This window comes from Mytilus galloprovincialis, chromosome 10 (genome assembly GCF_965363235.1).
Source record: "Mytilus galloprovincialis chromosome 10, xbMytGall1.hap1.1, whole genome shotgun sequence".
NCBI lineage: Eukaryota > Metazoa > Mollusca > Bivalvia > Mytilida > Mytilidae > Mytilus > Mytilus galloprovincialis.
The window spans coordinates 29,791,635-29,815,785 of NC_134847.1; the positions used below are offsets into that span (position 1 = coordinate 29,791,635).

A 24,151-nucleotide genomic window follows, 5' to 3' on the forward strand; every position below is an offset into this window, starting at 1 on the left:
ACTTCATTTTAACCCCTTAGCTAGAGATGAATAACGCATGATATGTGTGCGTGTTTGGTTTTTTAAGGATTATGTACCCTTGTGTTAATTCAAATTGAATGCTAAACATATGGAAATTTTTTGGAAAATCCACATCCTTTAGGGAGCTACCATATGATTTCTATGGGGGGCTAGGATGAAATTTGAAAAAAATAGGCAGGACAGGAGTTTTGAGTAAAAAAAAAGGCAGGATGAGACACTTGCAAAAAAAAAAAGTCAGGACGACAATTTAGGTAAAAAAAGTCAGGATAAAATAAAAAAAAAAAGGCAGGACCGAACAGAGTGAAAAATAAAAAGGCAGCACAGAGATTACAGCTAAAAAAAATGCAGGACAAAATTTTTCATTCTAAACAACAATGATAAGTTATTACATGACAATTTGTTAATTTTATAATTAAGAAATTACGTAAAAAATAAATATTGACGCCATAGTTAGTTTCATCGCTAGTTACATTCTTGCGTGTAGGCTTGGGCGACATTTACTATCACACGGTATCATGGCTTTTTTGCATTTGCGAGTCTTGGTAGTGCACGATCCTTTTCAGTTACACCTTCTGTTTGCGAGTGGAAGGCTAGTCTTTTTGCAGCTGCGTGCATTGATACCGAGGTCTGGCAATTCTGATCTCTACGGTGTTTTTAAAAAGCTCTTACTAGATCTCAAACATGTCAAATATCGCAAAATGACTGCAATAAACCATATTCACAAGACATTTAAAATATCTTATGTTACTTTCCAGTAACTTCTTGCACGATAACAGTTCATAAAGAATTTTTTGGAATTTAATTATTGAAGTCGACATATTGCCATTCACCCGTAATAACAAATCGGCAATGGTACATATAATTATGTAGAACTTCAAACGAAAGTAATAAATAGCAAACTATTTATATCCAGAAACTTTTAAAACTAAAAATAGCATTCGAGATAACCTAAATCTATATATAAACATTAGTCATTTAAATCCCCATTTGTTTTAACAATACTGAATAGAAGGTTATTAGCTTTTACCAACTCGAAGCATTTGACATTTCAATGTGTTCATTATTTCTCAAGGATCGATTCTTTAAAGTGATGAGTCACTTTACTTCATTTTTTGTAGCTTTTTACCCTTTTATAATAAGTTATCACATAGGCATATTTTGCTTTACGGTTGTAACTTTCATTTTTGTAAGTTCCTATTTTGTTGTATGCGATAAAAGTGAATAACTAAACTAAGTGACTGAGTTGTGACTGAGAAATCAAATATAAAAACTGACATGTCTGATTCGGTATGTTTCTTTACAGAAATAAAACAGTCACGATTACAACTAAGTGATTGTGATCAATTTTGTACAGTGTCATAGAGAATGCATCTGAAGCCACAAGGTTTTCTTCAGCTCCGTAACAAATTCTACGGTCATGTCCTAGTATCCAGAAGTGAACATCGCGGTAAACCCCGATCGCGCACTCTTAATTGGAACTAAATAATGACTGACAGAGTGTACCGGTATCTAAAACAATGATGTATATTATTCTCTTCAATTATACTTATTTTCCTATTTTTCTAATATAGGTCATATGGGTCTGGGAAATAATTTAGTCTGTTTTTATTTATATTTAACTGTAAATTGTAGACATCATTAATACATTTTCGAAACAGATTAGGTCAGATATATATATTGTTGTGCGGCGTTTTTTTTTTTTACATTTAAATATGTTTAAGACAGACAGCTAGATACCAGAAACATACTATGTATACACATGTCAGAGTCTGAGCTTGATTTGCTGTATGATATAAAAAAAAAACTAAAGTGACGAAAAAAGGTCATTTATTCAAAATCATAAAATGCAAAAAATACATTTTGCAAATAAAACATATGACATAAATGTTCATAATTATTTAATATGAAATAATAATACATAATTAATACGAAATTACATCAACTAGTATTATATCAATTGAATAAATGACAAAGAATAGCAAAGGTGGGGAGAAAAGTCTGCCCCATAAATAAAAATATATACATATCTACTTCAAAAGATAACATTAAGGGAGGTATAAGGGAGGGAATTTTTAACAAATTGTTTGATAAGAATCACAAGTTAACACATCAAATGCTGATGATAAAAGGAAGTGACCATAATGCACTTACACGTGAACTGAGTCTCGTGCTTACCCGCAAGATCGATCATTGACCAATAAGAAAGATGAAATCCAATCATGCATTGGTCATAATTGAAATTTTTCTGCAAGTGAAAACATGTTATCTAATTTCTACAATTTATCGTTTAATTAAGTAGGACACTCTGACCCTTTGACCAGACTAGAAACATCATACATTTAGAGTATTAATAGCTCACTCTTTTATTTATGTCGGTTAGTAATAACATAGATGTAATACATCTATGGTAATAACCAATTAAAACAGAATTATCTTCTCTGCTGTCTTAAAATATTTTATTCCGCTTAATTTTCAATTAGCAAATAAAATTGGTTATCCTGCTACTATATGCATTCGTTTTGTTAAACTATTCTTTACTTACCAGGTTCTAGATCCTCGTTAACTTTTGAAATTGTTTGTTCCAGCAATTGAAAGACGCATTATACTATTTAGAGAAATGTCAACAAAAAAGGGAACTTAGTCGATATTATTATTAAATAATATTAAAATCCAAAGTAGTGTGCTCATCTCACTATTCACATTCGATGATATTGATTTGTTAACTGGACAATGCAAACTAATAACTTCTAATTATTAATATGTTACTGTTAAATATCATACCGAATTAACCATTATTGTGTCACTGTACAGTAGTAGTTACCAACTAATAGACAACTTACCTTAAACGTTTTATTCCAATTATTAGATACTCTCTATACTTTAAAACACTCGTGTCAATCAAAAAAGGAGAAGAAACGAAGAGCGTCATTTAAAAATGTTCCTTAGTCAAAAAGAACCGAGAACGTTTAAGCAAGTATAGAAAAAAAGAAAAACTGAAATACAATTAACACGTTATTGTACTGTCATAATCAATGAATATCTAGTAAACTGTGATGGACGAGTAAACTGCTACCATGTTCTCCAAAACCCTTTAAATAATCAATAGCAAATCGTTCGACACAAACATAAACATCATTCAGATAAAAATTTCAAGGTTTTATCAAAAATGAATGAAAATGATATCCAAGTAACGTTTGAATTCAGTCGAACGACCACATAAATTAAAGGAAGGTGTTGGGGTTGAGTTTTTTTTCTTCTTCCTAAAATGATATTCCGATCCCAAATTTGATGAAAAAATGATATTGTGGTCAAGCATATGACAAAAAATATTCTGAATCCAGATATTTCCCTTACCTTATAGTCGTAAATTGAAAAAAAACTTATTATCTTTTTCAAAACACACCAAAAAGATTATCTGACTCAGAAAAAAAACCACATACTCTACCCCGCTTTGAAATTAAACGGTTGCTCCCCCTATTAAAGAGTTGAATGTCACCAAGTAATGAAGATCTTCTGACAGTCTCTTTTAAACAGTGAAAGATTGTAAACTTAAGTTTAAAAGTTTCACATGTAATACAATTTGCACAGTTGGTACTTTTTAATTTTAGTTTAATAATAAATATTACTGACATTTTGTAAGGCGACTTCGAATAAGCTTTTATTTTCCCATGGTTTCCTACTTTTCGATCACACATGCAAACGTGATAGAAATTCCGTGAATGATATTATAAAAATTAAAAACAAATATTTTTTTTTTCTTCTGAATTTTATAGTTTAAGTTTAAATAAACTTACCACAAATGTATGTAAGATGTGATTAAAAATCTGGGATAAGGTTTTCACAAAGTTTAAATGCCAACGTAATATATTTGCCTACCAATTTTCGAACCACGTATGTGCACAAAAGTCATGTTAATTTACGCCTTTACCTCTAAGTGATTATACGACTGACTCCTTTTGTTTTCAACAAAATGCAAAGAATTAATTATACTCTATTTTTACTATTAATATCCAACAATAGATCGATAAAAAGAAGTGATAATTTCAACTGATACAGAACCATTATAATACATAAGACATACATTTGTAAGTAGTATAACTATATATATATCGAGCGAATAAGAATGTATTTTAAATTAACAGCTATGAAAATTTTCAGCATATATATTTAGAAAAGGGATTTTCCTAAAATAAATATAGAACTGATTATTGTAAAATTTTATTTGATATCTTTAAAACCTGACACAGCAATGAGTAGATATATCATGCAGTGTTGGAACCAGAGCAATTTTGCCATGTGACTAACCTAGCTATATAAAAGGTGACATACAACGTAACTACGCTAGACTTTTCGCTGATGAACAATTGCTTGCGGATAGTAATCATATAGTGATATAAAAGAATGGTGTATACGATGATTTGTTCTCAGTACCTGTATGAATATATGCACTTCATATCATTAAGAACTATTGACCAAGTAAATAAAAATAGATCCGGCAAACCAATTATTTTGGTATGTGTTCCAAAATGGGAATTGCATCTTTACAAATATAGGATTGGCTCGGTCGTATCTAAAGAAGTTTGTCTGTGTCGATTAAGGAGTCGTTATGCATTTTATTTGAAAAGAGGATTATATGATTTATTCGATGAATTGAAATATAAATCGTTTACGAAAACAGAAAACAAATGCGATGATATATTAAACGGAGGACATATTATTACTCCATATAATAAAAGTAATTCGGTTAAAATGCAAACTTGGCTTCAACGAATAAAAGAACTACAATCGATAGGAGATCAAACTGCGGATAATTATTCATTTTCGGAACAGAGCAGTACTCTTCCGTTATCAAAGGAATTTGTGTTTCATCATATCGCGTCCCTTTACATAGCTTCATCGAGTCTATTGCTGATTTTGATAATGCTTTCTATTCTCAATATATTGCAGTCGTCCAAACTCTGTTATCAGTTTTCTTTTGACGAAACAAATAAGTGTAGGAATGGATCAAATTCAAATCATAATATTGCAAAGCAGTCTATCCCATTTGTGTTATTATTTTCGATTTTATTAAGGAAAGCATTACAGATTCCTACACTTGGAGGAACTGAATTATTCTCCAAAATCTCAGGTAAACGCCTTTTATTTTCTTACGTTCCAAAAAATCACTTGCACACCAGCTATAAGAAAAACGATAGAGTTATTTTCAAATCCCTGTTAAAACCACTTTTATTGCCATTAAAGACCAGCCAAGATTTGAAAGTATTTCCAATTTATGGAAAAATTTCAAACCCAGCGACAATAAGTCGACAGCAAGATTATTCTTTAGTACCAGCAAGAAGTATGGAAAATGAAACAGTCAACGCGTCAGTAAGAGGACAACAAGAATGTACTACTTTGATATTAGGAGGAAGAATGGAAAGCGAGCTTTTACGACTGTCGACGTTATGTAATTTCCCTGTGTTCGGAATAAGTCTTTTACGGTTGGCTGAGTATGGTTTTTATTCGGAAGGAAATAACGATGAACTGGTTTGTTTTTCGTGTGGCAATCGGGTTAAAGGCTGGACCCCTAACAGCGACCATTCAGACGTCAATAATCATTATTCGAACTGCCAACATGTTAGAAAAAAGAATTTTGCGGTACCACTTGAAGCTTCGGGTTATTCAAAAGATTTCACACAAAAGGGTAAGTTAATATGTTCAGCTTGTTTAGCATGTCGAGGTGTTATATATAGTATAATAACACAATTTTACGAAACCAAAACATTATAACGAATATAGATTATTTAGCTCATTTATCATGTTTATTATTCAATTATTTAGTATAGAACGCACCATTTTCGTTCAGGTATAATTAAATTAGTATATTTATTATAGAATCGTTGAAGTGAAATGCCACATAAACTCTATCCATCTTATTTATTTTGAAATTTACATCGGGCAAAAATAAGCTCTGAAAGGAAATTAGGACATTTTTATAAGCGTATTATATGGCTTTTAAAAGGTACCCGCGAAAAATACAAAATAGGATTATTGCTTAACTAATGTACATTTGTATTTTAATACAATAAGAAATAGAGAAAAAAAGGTACAGAAGATGCTACCAACAAAATTGAGGCCACTCTGACATCTCACTGTCTTGTTTTTTTTTATTTAGACTGAACTGGATGGTCAAATGTGACAGCAAACAATAACAAAAAACTTTATATTTAACATTGTTTACTTCGGCATATTATTTGGACAGTCTAAAGATAACAAATATTTATCTTACCTTTTAAGCCGCTATCATGGTTATTGATAAATGAATTGATAGTTCCATTGACTATTAATAACTTATCTTGTTTTTATGGGATCAGTTTAAAAAAGTCTATTTACATATTTTGTTTCTCAAAACATCTGTATTGAAATGTACAAATTAACCTGTATTATTGCAACTAGACTGTTTGACAACCAAAAGTACAGTTCGGGACAAGATGTTATCTTTATCAGCCGGACCGGGAATAATTGAAAAATAGATACCAGGATTAAACAGCAGACGCGGGTTTCGTCTATTAAAGACTCGCCAAAATGTAAAAAAAACATTTTGCCAAATACAGCTTAATTTATTTATTTCTGGTTTAAAAGTTTCTTACTGTTTCAAAAATTTAAAGGTTTTTAAACAGTACATTTCAATTATGATCATATACAAGATAATTCATGTCAAATCACAATTACTGAAATTGTACCAAATGTGCTATGGGCATGTTGATGTTCTTGTTTATAATGTAAGTGTTCTTTACAGATGCATGATACTTTCAGAATAGATCTACTTTTTGTTTGTAATTTGAAATGTTCTACTTATTGTACCGTGAATTAAATCGTTCTACTTTTTATACCTATATTGAGTGAGATCAAATGAAATCGTGTTAGTTTTTAAAAGTATTTAGGCTCGAGTAAATAAAATTAAGTTTCAATTATATGTGGGTGTACTTTTAGAGGGAATATTAAATCTTACAATTTATTAATAATTCATATAATTTATTATCCCACTAATAGAAATGATTCAATAACCTTATTTGTCCTTTATTAATTATTCATAAAACAATTATACAATTGTTCTTAATAAAAAGTATTTATTATTTTCAAAGGGGAGATAACTTTGACTCAAATGAAATATGTGACCAATTCATGGCAGATACATAAAATGATACTAGAAAGAAACTAATGTTTTCCACTTTTTGTAAAATGTCAAACACAATTATTCTATTACAATGATTAATTAAAACAATATCATATAAAACAACACAAGTCTTATAAGTGCATGTTTGAAATAGACAATTAAAGATCTACAGCCCTTGGATGGTGTAAACTTCCCAAAAAACGTGTAAGGTGTAATGTTGGATGGCATATGGTGCAATGGTGGAAGGTGTATGGTGTTATGTTGTATGGTGTAATGAGAAATGTGTTAATATGTACGAGGAATGGTATGATTGTGCAACGTGTATATAAAGTGTGGTTATCAAGGTTTAAAACTGCAAAATATTGATAAGAACTGATTTTTATTTTTGTACATTAATTTACAATATTGTGATCAAAATTCGTTTTTTGAAATAAATAAATACTTTTGTAGTCGCGCGTTTTCCTTGAAATTAGTTTGCATTTTGGGTAATTTCTGATGGTGTAGATAGAATGTGTAAAGGTGAAACGTGTATTGTATAATGACACTAGGTGTATTGTATAATGGAGTATGGTGAATGATGTAAAGGCATATGGTGTTAGAGGGAAGTTTACACCATCCAAGGAATGTAACAGAAAATGAATAGAGATGAATTATGAACAATTCAAATGAGATCTTGCATGCCATCAATTTAAAATATCTCTTGCAAAACATGCATCATCCACCTAACGAGTTCAAACTTCATACAAGAAAAAGTTGAAAGCGAAAAGAAACAAATATGATATGAGATCGGCAGATGGGCATCAGAGCCTTCGCAATATGCTTAAAATGTCACTGGTGACATATCCTATTCTCTAATGATATCGCATACAATTTTATCATGATACCTAAATATAATTGAATTACATGAATAAATTTTGTAATAATTTATCCAGCAATATTATGTAACATTGTTGTACAAAGAACACTAAATTTCTCGAAAATGAGTATTGTACTGAATCCTTAATTTTTAAAACTCCCTTCTATTTATAAAAATTTATTTTACTTTTAAGAAAATTGAAATTATCGATTAATGGAAAGGTATTGAATTTGTGTCGGTCTTGTGCATGTAACACAAATAGATATTAACACCCACTGAGCGTCTGCTATGTTAGTCAATATGTATAGAAGTTTCATATTAATTCATATTATATGTTTGTCATTATGTAAGTTGCTGTTTTTTGTATGCCTATTTCACATGTCTACGTTTTTTGTTTAATAAATGCCATTACTGAACTGAATTCATTACCATTTTGATGAATATGTACTTTTGATATCGTCATAATATTTCTTTGTTGTCTGATTTTGTAAATATTTGATTTATGCTAACAATTTCCTTATTTAGAAAAAACACATCATAATTTAATGTTGTTTTGATAAATGTATTCAAGGCATAAAGTATTCTTAAAGTGTGATAGCAGGAAGAATTACAATGTTATACAATATGTTCCACATAAAAACAAAATACAAATAAGGAATGTTGCCGTTTTCTGGTCGGAAACAATTTTTTTTCAGCTGGTACGCTTTGGAATAAAACAAAGAAAAGCCAATAAACAAATGAAATTATACTGAATTGAGACCCTGAACAGTAAAGACAAATAAAAAAATGTTACGCTTAACCAGAGGGTGTTATAACCATAACTTTAGTACAATAAATTACAGCGTTTAAATAATGGTGAAATCTACAACAACATTTACGATCATATATTATTTTGGCATTGACGGTTTAATAATTAAAAACAGCTTCGGAATGCAAAAAAGATGCATACCCCCAAAAAGCCAAATACATCAGAGATAGAGGCGTCCAAAGCCGACTTGCTTTAAACAGTATTTTTTAGCACAATAACGCAATAATGCCAGTATCGAAAATATACTTGATGATCTTGAAAGGAGAAGATAGGAAAAAGCTCAATAGATTAAAAAAAAACCAACAATATCATGTTTATTTTATTGATAATAGCAGGCTAATATAATTTTGACACTTTTGTGCAAAAAGGATCTTGTGATGTCTCACGTTGAAATTAACATATCTGGCATACACACAATTTAACTGACTACTTTACAAATAGTTTTGGGACAGCATTGAAAAAAATTGAGCAACAGCCTTATCCAAAAATAATTACATAATTGGCATCAGTGCTAAATACATTATTGGAAGATTGAAACCAATGTGCAGATATGCGTGACAAAATTTAAAAAAATCCAAATGCTATTGCTTGACAGAAAAAATGTCTTTTAAAAACCTGATAGATGTTCTTTTCTGTAGATTCATGTACTTTTTGATTTTCTAATTTAAAATTACAAAATTGTAATCCTTAACAAAGTAATAAACTCATCATAGATACCAGAATTAAAATTTTGTATTTGCGCCAGACTTGCGATTCGTCTACAAAAGACTCATCAGTGACGATCGAATAAGAAATAGTTAAACAGACCAAATTGAATTGGAAGTTAAAGATCATTGAGGATAAAAAAAATCTATTTTTTTTTTGTCAAATACAGCTAAGGTTATGTATCATTTACATTATTTCAGTGCAAAAGTGTCGATTACTGTATAATTCTGTCATATACTCGAGTCTACAAGATTCGATGCTACCTGTTAATGAAAGCAACATTCAATATATTGGTACTTATGAGGACTGCTTAAATCTAAATATGTTAAAGCGAAGGGTTTATAACTACTTTTTTACTTAAGAAGCTCATGACAAGAAGGGAAAAAAAGACAATTCGCTATAACATGTATAAAACTTTGCATGATGTTGTGATTAAAGCACAAATCAAGTAAACACACATTTCGTATCTTCTACCTCAGAGACCAAAACTTGGGAATAAAAAGTATTATTTTGAATGTTTAAGGGCATTTTAAACTAGACATACAAACCAAATAGAAAATGGTCTATGATCAGGTTTGCGTTCATCATCCTGATTTACATGTAGTAAAATAACATAACTTATGAAAGATCTACTGAAATACCATCGCTCCAGGTTTTGTTTTTGGTTTGAGAAAAATGATTTTTGAAGTTCACACATTTTATATTACTGTTTGCTTGTAGAACATGTAGAATAGAAATTGATTTCATAATTTTAGCTTTGAGTATGAATTATGAGCAAAAAGGTTGTCAAAATGGTATTGTTTACATTTTTAGGTGCTATCACGTGCACTTGTATTCATATTTTATTTTGTTACCGGTATGTTATGATTTTTATTATGACACGACATTTTTTTTTTTCAGGCACAGATAAGAAAACCTTGTTTAACCCCAATACACTTTATTCACCATTCTTATCCGTACAAGTGATAGTCCTAGTAGTATTGTTTTGGTAGCTGGGTTTAGAGTTAATATAAACTTCATGGCTTATTTTCTGCAAAACGACTTCTTTATTTTTGTACTAAAATGTAGAATATTGGTGTATGTTGGCGCTAATGTCGTTTCCTCGCTGTCTCTTTGACATGTATCAAGTACCTTGTTATTTTGTATGTTCTCGTTACCTAGAGGTACTTTTGTTGATACACGTAACAGTCATGTTATGTATAAATCACACCACTAATTTTAAAAATAAACAAGATCTGTCATAAGGATACAAAAGTAAAGTTTGAATGATGCACAAACAACGCACCAATTTCAACGAACAACATATGTTTTGTAAACAATTTTAAATAGCTAAAATGTAATTATTTTATAGGGAAACCAAATGGGAATACAGAACATATCTGCGACGGGAAGATGTCTTCAGATTTGTCGATCATGTGTACGGATGATAAACATGATGCGGTTACTGCGAACTTGATTGTGTCCAGTAATAACAACGAAGAACACCTTACTAATCAGTCAAGAACCATAGGACAAGCTAAACAAACAGAAACATCTTCGGAGGCAAATGGAAATGAAGTATATCCATACATTTCTGAAAAGTATGGTTTATCTCGAGGGGTAGGTTATTCTGACAATGTTGTAAGAAGAGAATATGACGTATATAACAATCAGAACAGCGAATCACAAGGGACGGGAACTCACGAGTCATCACTTATGAACGGAAGGCAAATGTTCCCACCAACTAATACGAGAGAAATATCAGTCGACGGTAATACAAACATAACTGATAGTTTAAACTTTCTCTCTCTAGAATCCGAAGAGGAAATGCCATACTTCTCTGGTATAACTGAAAATCCACGTAATAATGTGCCTTCTGTAAGCCACCAACCGATGATAAAACAGAACGGATTACTGGAAGGCAACCAAGAACAATTAACTTTTAAATACGACGGAAGACTGGTGAAAATGAAATATCCAAATTACGAGCCACTGCAAAAAAGGAGAGATTCTTATTTTGACTGGCCAGCAAACAGGGATTTCCTTCATCCTTATGATCTCGCTGAATGCGGATTTTTCTTCACCCGTGAGTATTACAATTTTACAATGTACAATGATCCCATAAATATGATGAAAATAGTTATATCGATAATTTGGATTATTGTAAAAGCTCGATTATAATATTAATTCAGAAAAATGAATGAACGTTTAATCTTGAAACAATTATTAATATAGTAGTTCACCTAACACATTCGGTAAACAACGGACATATTTAAACTCTACAGCTTTGCAGAAATATACATATACGCAAATCTTTCTTATATATGTTATAATTATACGGTTGGGAAAAAGCCGGCATTTTCAGTTTAAATGCTTTAAACATGCACAATATCATAAGTTGCATAAACAATTAATATAAAAATAATTCATTCAGCAATAAAGCAACCATATAATACATGTGTATAGAGGCTACAATGTTTATCTACTTATAATTATGATACATTTCATATTTATCATAATTGAAAAGCAACATTTAACACCGAGTATCGACTCGATTTGATTGATTTACAGTATAAGCCTAACTTTTGACTAACATGTCAATGCTTGTAATATCTTTAACTTTTTAATTCCATTAAACGGCAAAAACTTCTAGATTTTACGCTAATTGTGTTTACATTAATTTTGTAGCTATAGGTCTTTTTTATTCATGTAAGTTAATCAACCGATCGATGGAATTTTTAAGCTTACAAATGTAAGGTTTGTATTGTTTTTATTTTTAGATTTTGAAGACTGTGTGAGATGTTTTCATTGTGGCATTGGTAAGTACTGATTGACCGCAAGCAACTGTTGCCTGAAACAATTAACCTAGGAATTGTTAAGAATATAAAAGTTAAAACAAAATAACGTGAAGAGATATTCTTAAATTTAAAACAACACTTTTTATTTGTGGTTGACCATGCTAGATGTCATACATGTTCAGCGTATTTGGGCTTATTTTTATTAGAACAATACTATCAGGAAAAACAGACTGAGATATCCGTAAAATCTTCATTTGACGCACATTTTTATGTACGGTGTCATCTTATATATATATCACCTACAGCTATTTGAAAAAAAAACAATTGTCATTTAAATACTCAAGCTATCGACTACTACTGTAAGAAGTGTGATGAACAGTCCAATTATAATGACATATCTTTTACCGCTGTGACGTAGATAGAAATGACAAAATAAAAATCTCTCGGCTTTTGATAAAACTGTTTTGGTTGAGAAAGACAATAACATTTAAAATGTATTACAAACATCCATCCTTTTTCAGTTACATTACAAAGAAGTCTTTAAATCCTATTTGAACAAATTGAAAGTCAAGACATTGATTACCTTTCCTTTTTGATAAACTTGATTTCGTACATTCGAATTACCTAATAAATTTTACAAGTACATGCACTTAATAAAACTGTATAACATTATTGTACCAAAAAAATGTTTGTGTAAGAGTTTTTCATTTGTAAAGGAAACATATAAGCCTATATTTATCTCATCATAGATACCAGGATAGGATTTTTATATATACGCCAGACGCACGTTTCGTCTACAAAAGACCCATCAGTAACACATTAAAGTATAGTACACGTACAATTTGAAAGAAAAAGAAAACGATAAAAAAACCTGATATACTAAAAACAACACTAAACACAACATAGAAAATTATGAGACTTACATTCTTAGTTGTGCAAATGTTAAATATATTTTAGTAATATATATTTCCTGATATTTATTTATCTGCTTGTGTATATTTAGAAAAACTGATTTTTATATGTTTGAAGGTTTAAGGAACTGGGAAGACAATGATAATGTGTGGGTCGAACATGCACGATGGTCACAACGATGCCAGTATCTCACTTTACGGAAAGGAAAAGAATTCATTGATACCGTTGTACAAATGTTAGGACTAAACACCGTAAGTGTTAATTTCTAAATTATATAAAGTACAATTCAATTGAATATTTTTGCGATTTAAAAGATATGTACATAATGTATCATAAAGTTGATTTCAAGTTTAGAATGACGTGTTTAGACAAAATGTTTACTAGGTATGTCATTAAAATCAATGATTGCATGAGTGCAATGTAAAATAACATGCCAAATACCTAAACATGAATAATTTTGAATACTTTTTACCTTATCTAAAAAAAAAATGGTCCAATGTAGCAAATGCATTATGCGGAAAATTTCACATTTTTTTTTGAGAATCTAATTAGAAACGAATGTGATATCCTAGCGAACATAATTATATTTTCCAAAGTTTCTTTCTAGAAAAAGGCTTTCCCTTTTCATGTTTGCTTGACAAATTTGAAAGAGGTATGATGATTAATAAAGGTTCTAGTTCAAACATATCAAAACATACAACTCGCAATAAAGATCAAACCTCAAGGCCGTTAGTTTTCTCGTTTGAACTGTTTTACATTGTCATTTCGGGTTCTTTTATAACTGACTATGCGGTATGGGCTTTGCTCATTGTCGAAAGCCTTACGGTGACCTATAGTTGTTAATTTCTGTGTCATTTTGGTCTCTTGTGGAGAGTTGTGTCATTGGCAATCATACCAAATGTTCTTTTTTATATTTCAAGTTATATTCGAAAGTCGATTTGCTGTGCTTTAAAAAAGATCGATTGGATAAGTCTATCCTTTGAGTAAATAGTGTACGAATGACTGTTATAAAATAAACATGAATAATATGCTGATAAACCTACAGTTTTAACAATAATTCTTGATTTTTCATCTCAACCAACCACGCCATTATTACTATGTTTGTAAATCAATTCTTTGTTTTTCTCTTGCATGGCAAGTTTTGCACAACTTTTGAATTTTTTCGTTGGGGATGAGATTTTGTTAATGTAAATTAGTTCTAGAAAAATCTACTCTGTAATGATGTCAAATTAAACATGTATTTGAGCTCTCCATCCGATGAAGTCGAAATTTTCATAATTTTTGTGAAATAATCACAATTAAAGACGGAGTTGTTACGTTATTAGGTCTTAACATTTGTGAAACTCATTTAGATATGTTGATGTAATGCATATTACTATTACCAATGATAACATAAATATATATATATTAAGTCATGCTGACAAGTTTATATGCTCATGCTTAAATGGATATTTATGGAGTTTTTCCCTCTAAATTTCTTCATAGTAAGAAGTACTGCTGGTATAAATTCTAATGAATTTAATGTTGCTAAATCCATGTCGAAGTAAATTCCAAAAAAACATTTTTTTTCGTAATCCTGCAGACATTATCTAAAATTTCTAAAACTCTGAATGATTTTTTTAATCCAGATGCTGTTTTTGTCTCGCCTTGACGGCATCTGCAAGTATCGTTTCCATGGAGATTATATAGCCCCACGCCCTCTTATTGGCTTTGAAACTTATCTATAGTTTACTAGTTAATGTTTGTATTTAGATTTTGGAACAACTTAATTATGATAAGTCAATGGTCATGATGGTATTTGGTATGCAGTTGTATAAGCATTGACACATCTCATGAACATGGAGACTGTTTAGCCATGTAACTCAGTCATGGTTCATTGACTTTGTATATTGTGTAAGATGTTAAAGTATTGCTATTTTGATTTCAACATTTGCATAATCAAAATTACAAAAAGGCGGGACATATCTCTGTGATAATAGTTTATCCTAATATAACTTTTATTCTCTTTCAGGATGGAGAAAACATGCAAAGTGAACCACTTCAACTAGAACCAACAGGTACTTTTATGTTTTACATCAACAATGCACAATTTATATGGAAGTCAGTTTATAAATGGTTTCATTCATGAGAATGTACTAAGATGCAACTCCAATTTGCCCTTTCTGAACAGCAATCTAATGCATCCTAAAGTGTATTATTATTTTCTTTTTTGTTTCTGAAGATTGGACTTTATTTCAATGGTTACTTGTTCTATAAGTTCATAAAATAGACTTAATGTTCTTATTTTTCCTTTTTGAACGATTATCCTTTTAAATTCATTGGGTCACGACCAATGTTTTAATGTGGACAAAACTGTATCCTCTGTGGTCTACAAGAGGTAACTTTTGATACTAATTACATATTCAATATATAAGTTTCATAAAAATACAACCAATGCACAAACGGCAAATTATTAAAACAAAACATGTTTGCAAAATGTTTCCTTACATTTTAAACTATGTTTAACCAAGAAATAGTTATAAGGAAATCTTGAGATTTGTCTCAATATGTAAAGCATGTAAATGCCTATTCAGTTGAAATATTAAAGATTTGAACCGGGGATATCTAACACTTATACTTTTTTATTTGAATTTAAAAATATATTAACCTTTTCATTTGTATATGTCATTACTGCCACACCTCTCTGTTCGTAGTCAAAGTCAGTTATTAACTTACTGGTGGTATGACAGCATGGCAATCCAGAACTTGTCGTCTACGATAACAAACTTATCTAACAAAGTTGTTCCTTCTTTGCTAATAATAAACTCATCATAGATACCAGAAAAGAAATTTTATATTTTCGCCAGAAGCGCGTATCGTCTACAAAAGACTCATCAGTGACGCTCGAATAAAAAAATGTAAAAAAAGCCAAATAGAGTACGAAGTTGAAGAGCATAGTGATAATTGAAAGTGCATGACGAGGATGCGGATTACTATTCGTGCTGACAACGATGATAATTTATTTTATATTTGTAGACCCGACACAATCTACTCGAAATCCACTTGAGCATGAAGCTGCACAGTATGTTCTTTCAGAAAAAATGTTCGAAGACGAAAAACTTGTCAGAGTATGCATGATGTCGCTCATAGAAACAACAGGTATTTTATTGCCATGAAATACACATAATGTAATTAATTTACAGGTCGACATATTTACCTGCTCTTAATTCTTAGTGGATGTTGCATCATATTCCTCTTCAGGAATCAAAACATATTGACTAAATACATATCTCGAATTATTGTACATTATTATAAGTATAAGTTAGATTTTTTCTCAAAAGGAATGTTCTATGCATATCATTGTTAGCTTGTAATTGCCATACACAATGCAAACTTTGTTTATTGGGATTGTGTAAATATTTGGTAGAAATGAATATCGCAGAAAATAACAAACAGACACTCGCAACATTTTTAGAAATACGATTATTCCAAATACTTAAAGCAACGTTTTTATTTAAAGGACAGTACATTTGAATTTCAATATAGTTTTCGTCGAATGAAATTAACATAGTTAAAGACACTAAAGCTAAACAATAGCAGTAAGCACTATGCAAAGTAGAATAGGAAATAAAAAATAAGAAACAGTTAAACAACAAACAAAAAGAAAGAGTGAAACAAATTGTGTTTTAAAGTTTTGAATATTTATTTGTTTATTTTGATTAATTATTATGAATTGTTTCTATCCCAAAATATAAATACGTCGATAGCATTGATAGAGACAATGTCAATTAAATGTAAATACCGAGGGGTTTTGATAATACAATATAATTCCTTGATCATGAATAGATATAGCTAGGCATGGCTTAAATCTTTGATTCGAAAGAGAACATGTAAAATAATAAAAATATATTTTAGGTTGGCATTCCATTACGATTGAACATCTTGTCACCTCCTTGCTTGAGATGAGTGCAACTGAATTAGCCTCTCGAAACGACCATAAAGCGGCCAATAGTCAATATAATGGGTCTAAACCTTGCATGCATAGTCCTGAATCACGTGGAACAGAGATCAAATCATTAACTATAGAGTCGATTGCAACAGTTGTTGAAACTGACGAGACAAAGAAAAGTATGAATCAAATAATTACTGAGGAATTATTTATTTTTGTGGGTACCGATTTTCGTGGTTGTGGAAAATTTGTATATTCGTGGATATGTAATTACGTTATTTTGGCAAAGTCTGTTTACATTCCTTTGGAAAATTTGTAATTCGTTGAAAATTTGAAATCGTTGGTCTCCTGTAACTACGAAAATGAGTATAAAACTTATTTAAATGAATTCACATTATGTAAGAAATTATAAATGTCATTATGAATATTTCAAGATTAATGTACGTTGAGTATATAGATATAGGAAGATGTGGTGTGAGTGCCAATGAGACAGCTCTCCATCCAAATAACAATTAAAAAAAGTAAACCATTACACTACAAACTCCTCAGAGTCTGAATTGACCAGTTTTTGTGCTCGACCAGTAAAATCGAGCACACATTTTACTCGACTAGTCTCGACATTGTCTTGACTGTACTTAACTGTACTAAAGTGTACTCGACTAGGTCTCGACTTTACTTAATTAGTCTGATTCAGTACTTGATTATCTTTGTGTAGTCTGAAATGGTCTTGACCAAGGCTCGACCTGTCTCGACCTGTCTTGACTAGTCTCGACCTGTCTCGACTAGTCTCGACTCAGTCTCAACCAGTCTCGACCTGTCTCGACTAGTCTTGACCTTCAAATTTAGTTTTGACTGGTGTAAATCAGCCCATCTATATAAATTTAATATTGATCTTACAAAATTCAAGCTTATTAGGTAGTTTGATTTATTGCTGTGAAATGAAAGAATTTAATTTTACAATATGTAAAAAAAAACATATTGTAAAATTAAATTCTTTCATTTCACAGCAATAAATCAAACTACCTAATAAGCTTGAATTTTGTAAGATCAATATTTAATTTAGTTAGATTGGCTGATTTACACCAGTCAAAACTAAATTTGAAGGTCAAGACTAGTCGAGACAGGTCGAGACTGGTTGAGACTGAGTCGAGACTAGTCGAGACAGGTCGAGACTAGTCAAGACAGGTCGAGACAGGTCGAGCCTTGGTCAAGACCATTTCAGACTACACAAAGATAATCAAGTACTGAATCAGACTAATTAAGTAAAGTCGAGACCTAGTCGAGTACACTAAAGTACAGTTAAGTACAGTCGAGACAATGTCGAGACTAGTCGAGTAAAATGTGTGCTCGATTTTACTGGTCGAGCACAAAAACTGGTCAATTCAGACTCTGAGGAGTTTGTAGTGTTATGGGTTAATGTACGGCCTTCAACACGGAGCCTTGATTCACACAGAACAACAAGCTATAAAGGGCCCCAAAATTACCAGTGTAAAACCATTCAAACGGGAAAACCAACGGTCTAATCTATATAAAAAAACGAGAAACGAGAAACACGTAGAAATTACATAAACAAACGACAACTACTGAACATCAGATTCCTGACTTTGGACAGGTGCAAACATTAGGAGCGGGATTAAACGTTTTAATGGTACCAAACCTTCTCCCTTTTTCTGAAACAATAGCATAACATCACAACATAGAAAAACTTTTAGTAGTGATTTTCTTTGCATGCTCCATTTTCTATTTTAGTTGTGGTCTACGCTTATAAAAAAAGTTTTCACTGACCCTTTCACTTAACCGGTTATAATATCATTATATAACATTTATAAATTTTCTGTTTAAGCTGATGATGATCCAGAAGAACTACAGAAAGAGATAGAAAAAATGAAAGATCTTTATACCTGCAAAATATGTTTAGATGAAAAAGTAGGTGTAACATTCCTCCCGTGTGGACATTTGGTGACTTGTGCACAGTGCTCACCAAAATTAAGAAGGTGTCCTCTTTGTAGAACATTCATCCGGAGTACAATTCAAACGAAGATATAGCATCTTTATGTGTTTGTTTAAAACCAAATATATCAACTAAAGTACAATCAATTACCACAAATTGAAGTTCCTAAGTGTATGATGATATGCATTGAATTGTTACAAGAATGTGTTCATGCTACATGACCGTGAAATATTATCAACATCAATAATCAAGGAATTAGGAGAATATATATCACGCATTCGTATAAATGATAAATCACATGTTAATAAGGAAAAGTACTACTGTTTTGTCTTATGGAAGAACAAAGCTAAGATTTCAATAATGACAACTAGTAATTTTAACACATGTAATCTGTGTTGAAAATGGAAATAAGGATATAACCAATTTTTGATATATTTTTTTCTGTTTCTAGAAATGATAAATAGGTTTTTAAAACATTTTTTTTTTATCTATATGGTCTTACAAATGGCTTATAATTATACATGTAAAAGATTTATATAAAAAATATGGGGGTCCATGGGCAAAATTTTTTAAGACATTTAAATGGAAAAACACCAACAGCATGCACAGGATTTAGAAAAATCTGATAAAATTTCAAAACATGATACGCAAACATCCTTAATAGAGTTTATAGAATGAAGAAAATAAATGAAATTGATGAGTCATCAGTTTTATTGCCACCATCACGGAGTTGGTTGACCGATACAATGTGTCGGTGTCGCAACTCACTAGCGACATGTTTCGCAGTCTTATATCTTTGGCAAAAATATTTACAAAATCATGAAAATAAACGCAATATTTCTCAAGACCAACTAGCTTTATCAAGCGTGCATCTATCCAGGCGAAATCGGATGTAGATGATAAAAAACTGTTGCAGCTCAATGTATATCTTGCACTTGGCTGCCTTAAAAATAAGATAATTTTGCGGCTCAATGTCTATGTTGCACTTTAATTTAGCTGCCTTGAATATTTTGCAGCTCAATGTATATTTTGTAGAAGGGTCTAAATACAGCACAAACAACATTTTCCAAAAGACCAAAAAAGTGAAAAAAGTATATTTAAACAAAACGCATTTGACTAACAGGTCGAACAACTGATGTTCTTTAACCCTGCTGACTGCCATTGGCGATTGCCAAATAAAATTGATCACAAGATGTAACAAAATGGATATTAATGAAAATTTAATACTAAACAGAAAACAATTAACTTGTGGCCACGATGTTATGCCACAAAGATAAAGTGTCAATATTTGTTTTGTACACCAGATCCGGATTTCGACAATAAATGTCTCTTCAGTGATGTAAGGAATCAAAACGGTATTTGGAAGGCCATATAAAATGTACCCTCATTCTTAGATAAAGTCTTAAATTTTAAAAGTCAATATAGAATGAACGGATCATATAAACCGGAGGGAAAATATGATACAAGCCCAAACGAAAATATATAAACCAGTCTAAATTGAAAACTACGTTCAAACCTATGATTGCGTTGGATAAAAACCGCAATTTTTATACGTGTGCATGTAAAACAAATTTCGTTGTAGAAGGGTCTAAATACAGCACAAACAACATTTTCCAAAACACCAAAAAAATGAAAAAGTATATTTAAACAAAACGCATTTGACTAACAGGTCGAACAACTGATGTTCTTTAACCCTGCTGACTGAAATTGGCGATTGCCAAATAAAATTGATCAGAAGATTTAACAGAATGGATCTCAATGTAAATTTAATACTAAACAGAAAACAATTAACTTGTGGCCACGATGTTATACCACAAAGATAAGGTGTCAATATATTTTTTGTACACCAGATCCGGATTTCGACAATAAATGTCTCTTCAGTGATGTTAGGGATCGAAACGATATTTGGAAGGCCATATAAAATGTACCCTCAATTTTAAATAGACTCTTGAATTTTAAGAGTCAATATAGGATGAACAGATCATATAAACCGTAGGAAAAATATTATACAAGCCCAAACGAAAAAATATAAACGAGTCTAAATTGAAAACTACATTCAAACCTATGATTCCGTTGGATAAAAACCGCAACTTTTATACGCGTGCATGTAAAACAAATTTCGTTGTAGAAGGGTCTAAATACAGCACAAACACCATTTTCCAAAAGACCAAAAAAGTGAAAAAAAAGTATATTTAAACAAAACGCATTTGACTAACAGGTCGAACAACTGATGTTCTTTAACCCTGTTGACTGCCATTGGCGATTGCCAAATAAAATTGATCACCAGATGTTACAAAATGGATCTCAATGTAAATGTAATACTAAACAGAAAATAATTAAATTGTGGCCACGATGTTATGCCACAAAGATAAGGTGTCAATATATTTTTTGTACACCAGATCCGGATTTCGACAATAAATGTCTCTTCAGTGATGTTAGGGATCGAAACGGTATTTGGAAGGCCATATAAAATGTACCCTCATTTAAGATAGACTCTTGAATTTTAAAAGTCAATATAGGATGAACGCATCATATAAACCGGAGAGAAAATATGATACAAGCCCAAACGAAAAAATATAAACGAGTTTAAATTGAAAACTACGTTCAAACCTATGATTGCGTTGGATAAAAACCGCAATTTTTATACGTGTGCATGTAAAACAAATTTCGTTGTAGAAGGGTCTAAAACAGCACAAACAACATTTTCCAAAAGACCAAAAAAGTGAAAAAGTATATTTAAACAAAACGCATTTGACTAACAGGTCGAACAACTGATGTTCTTTAACCCTGCTGACTACCATTGGCGATTGCCATACAAAAAATTGGTTATATACACATCACTAGAAAAAAATATACCACCTACTATAAGTGTTATGGTTTGCTACTGACCCCGTTCTGATCCATAGAGGTTATGAAAATCAAAAGGGGGTGAGGCGTAAGGCCGAATCTCATTTGGATTTCACTTACCCTCTATGGTCTTTATGAGTTGAGAAGTGAACCATTTAACTAATTTATCGCAGAAAGCAAATTATGAAATACACCAGCATCAATAGATGACGCCCCAATAAACAGTAGACGCGACGGCATGAACCATACATGAACTTTACTAACCCCAAACGGATCCATAAAGGGTTCACCACGTGACGGCGTTAAACAAATCACAACGTCATAATTTACCGTTTAATATAATTCTTTATTTTTTGTATTTATCGTTCCTTTCAAGGGTATTTCATTTATATAATGAATATCAGTCTTAGGCTTTTTAGTTGGGAAAACCACTTCTGACCTTCCGCATGTGGTTGATAAATTAAACTTTCTCCTGAGCCGTTACACCTATGATTCTATAAAGAGTCTAAGACGCATCTGAAAACAAATAACATGACTTGTGAGGGTGCAATTTGCAAAACGTATAGTATATTAAAACATTAATATCATCAAAGTGTGTTAATAAAAGTTCATTTAGAATACTGGTTATTAAAAAGTGTTCACCATATTTTTTAGGTTGTTTTGAAAAGACAGACACAAGTATTACATACATATGCTATATTAAAATCCACAAATTAAAGTGACCTTAAGTTAATGAACAGGAACTAACATCTGAGAAAACCAATAACCACAGCTTCATACCAATGTTTTTATTATATATAATGTTCTGAAAAAAAAATGGTATATAAGTGAACGTTGGTCGATGCATGTGAATAGTGCTGGTGAATATTAAAAACTGTAGTTTTATTTAATATGATTGACATGGTCCAGAAAAATGGCCAGTCACATACTTATACAATCAAAATAAGAAGATGTGGTATTATAACGAATGTTGTAAGTATCCACTAGAGACATGAATGACATAGACGCAAATATACATCACACCAAGGGCATTTCACTATGACAAAAAACTCATATCACATTACAAGCTATGAAAGGATCTGACAATCTCAAACGACCAAATCAACGGCGTGTTATTGATTTATGTACAAAATAAACGAAAAGCAAATATAGTACAAAACAAGAAAACGGCAATCAATGAAATCATGCTAAGGATTTTTTTCACAGCCACACGTCGAACCATGCAGGATTGGACATATTTGTGAATGTCCAATCCCCTCTTTACAATCTCTTACATTCTTCCCCGTCATTCCCATGTTCCCTTACCTTTGTCCAACTCCTCATTATTTAGTCCCGATAAAATCAGTAGACAAAGATTCGGATGAATTGGGATTTGGCAGCAAATAATGCTTTACAAGTATAAAGTTTTGTTTGAGATTTATTATAACGATATGTTCTTCTTGTCTTTTCATTATCGTCATGGTGATTAGGCAAACCTGCAATGAACGAAATAAGATATGAGTTATATGTATGAAGATGCTATAATTTTCATAAATTTAAATCAACAAATTAAGTTTTAGGACATATTAAGTTTTAGGACATATTAAGTTTTAGGACATATTAAGTTTTAGGACATATTGTGTGTTACTGGTAAAGGACTGGACTATGCTCTTTTAATGCATATAGAAATTAAAGTCGGATACATGTATTCAAAGAAGGTGTATGATCATGTTTTGTTTTGTTAACAACAAGGAAGTTTAAGTCCGCAACCGTTAAAGAAATTGATAAATTTATTTTCACAAATGGTTCGTTAAATCTTCAAAATGTTTTGATCAAATTTTAGTGGAAACGATAACGAGATTCTATATGACAGTTATTTCCCCTTTAGTATTTGAGATGAGTGGTATATACACCCATGAAGCCTAAGTGATAGAGATCTGGGTCAGTATGCTTAATGAATTTTCCATCGGCGTTAATGTTAACATTTTCTTCTTTAGCTCAGTCCATATTGTAAACTTGGATATGTATGATAGCTCGTTTCGAAGCTGAGACATTTTCTTTGTTTACATTGCATATGACGTCATAATTTAAATAACGTCACAACTAAAATCCCTAACAACAGAACCAAAATCGGAAACGTTACGGTATTTCCGTTTCTTTTTTTTAACAAATACTTAAGTTACAAAAAAATAATTCATACAGACTTCGTCC

At 31.2% G+C, this 24,151-nt stretch overlaps 1 protein-coding gene across 4 annotated transcripts in view; it reads left to right on the plus strand.

Annotated features, from left to right (window-relative positions):
• The first annotated feature begins 4,918 nt into the window (after positions 1–4,918).
• Positions 4,919–24,151, plus strand: part of LOC143047351 (putative inhibitor of apoptosis) — a 248,916-nt gene continuing 229,683 nt past the window's right edge. Inside the window, exons 1-8 of one of the 4 annotated variants that reach the window (XM_076220384.1) lie at positions 4,985–5,704; positions 10,898–11,611; positions 12,306–12,344; positions 13,353–13,486; positions 15,247–15,292; positions 16,251–16,373; positions 17,130–17,342; positions 19,007–22,638. In XM_076220384.1, the coding sequence (XP_076076499.1) occupies positions 5,362–5,704; positions 10,898–11,611; positions 12,306–12,344; positions 13,353–13,486; positions 15,247–15,292; positions 16,251–16,373; positions 17,130–17,342; positions 19,007–19,209 (1,815 nt within the window). In that variant the 5' untranslated portion in view covers positions 4,985–5,361 and the 3' untranslated portion in view covers positions 19,210–22,638. Of the gene's footprint in view, positions 5,705–10,897; positions 11,612–12,305; positions 12,345–13,352; positions 13,487–15,246; positions 15,293–16,250; positions 16,374–17,129; positions 17,343–19,006; positions 22,639–24,151 lie in introns of those variants that run through there. The other 3 variants (XM_076220383.1, XM_076220385.1, XM_076220382.1) reach the window with 3 other exon arrangements.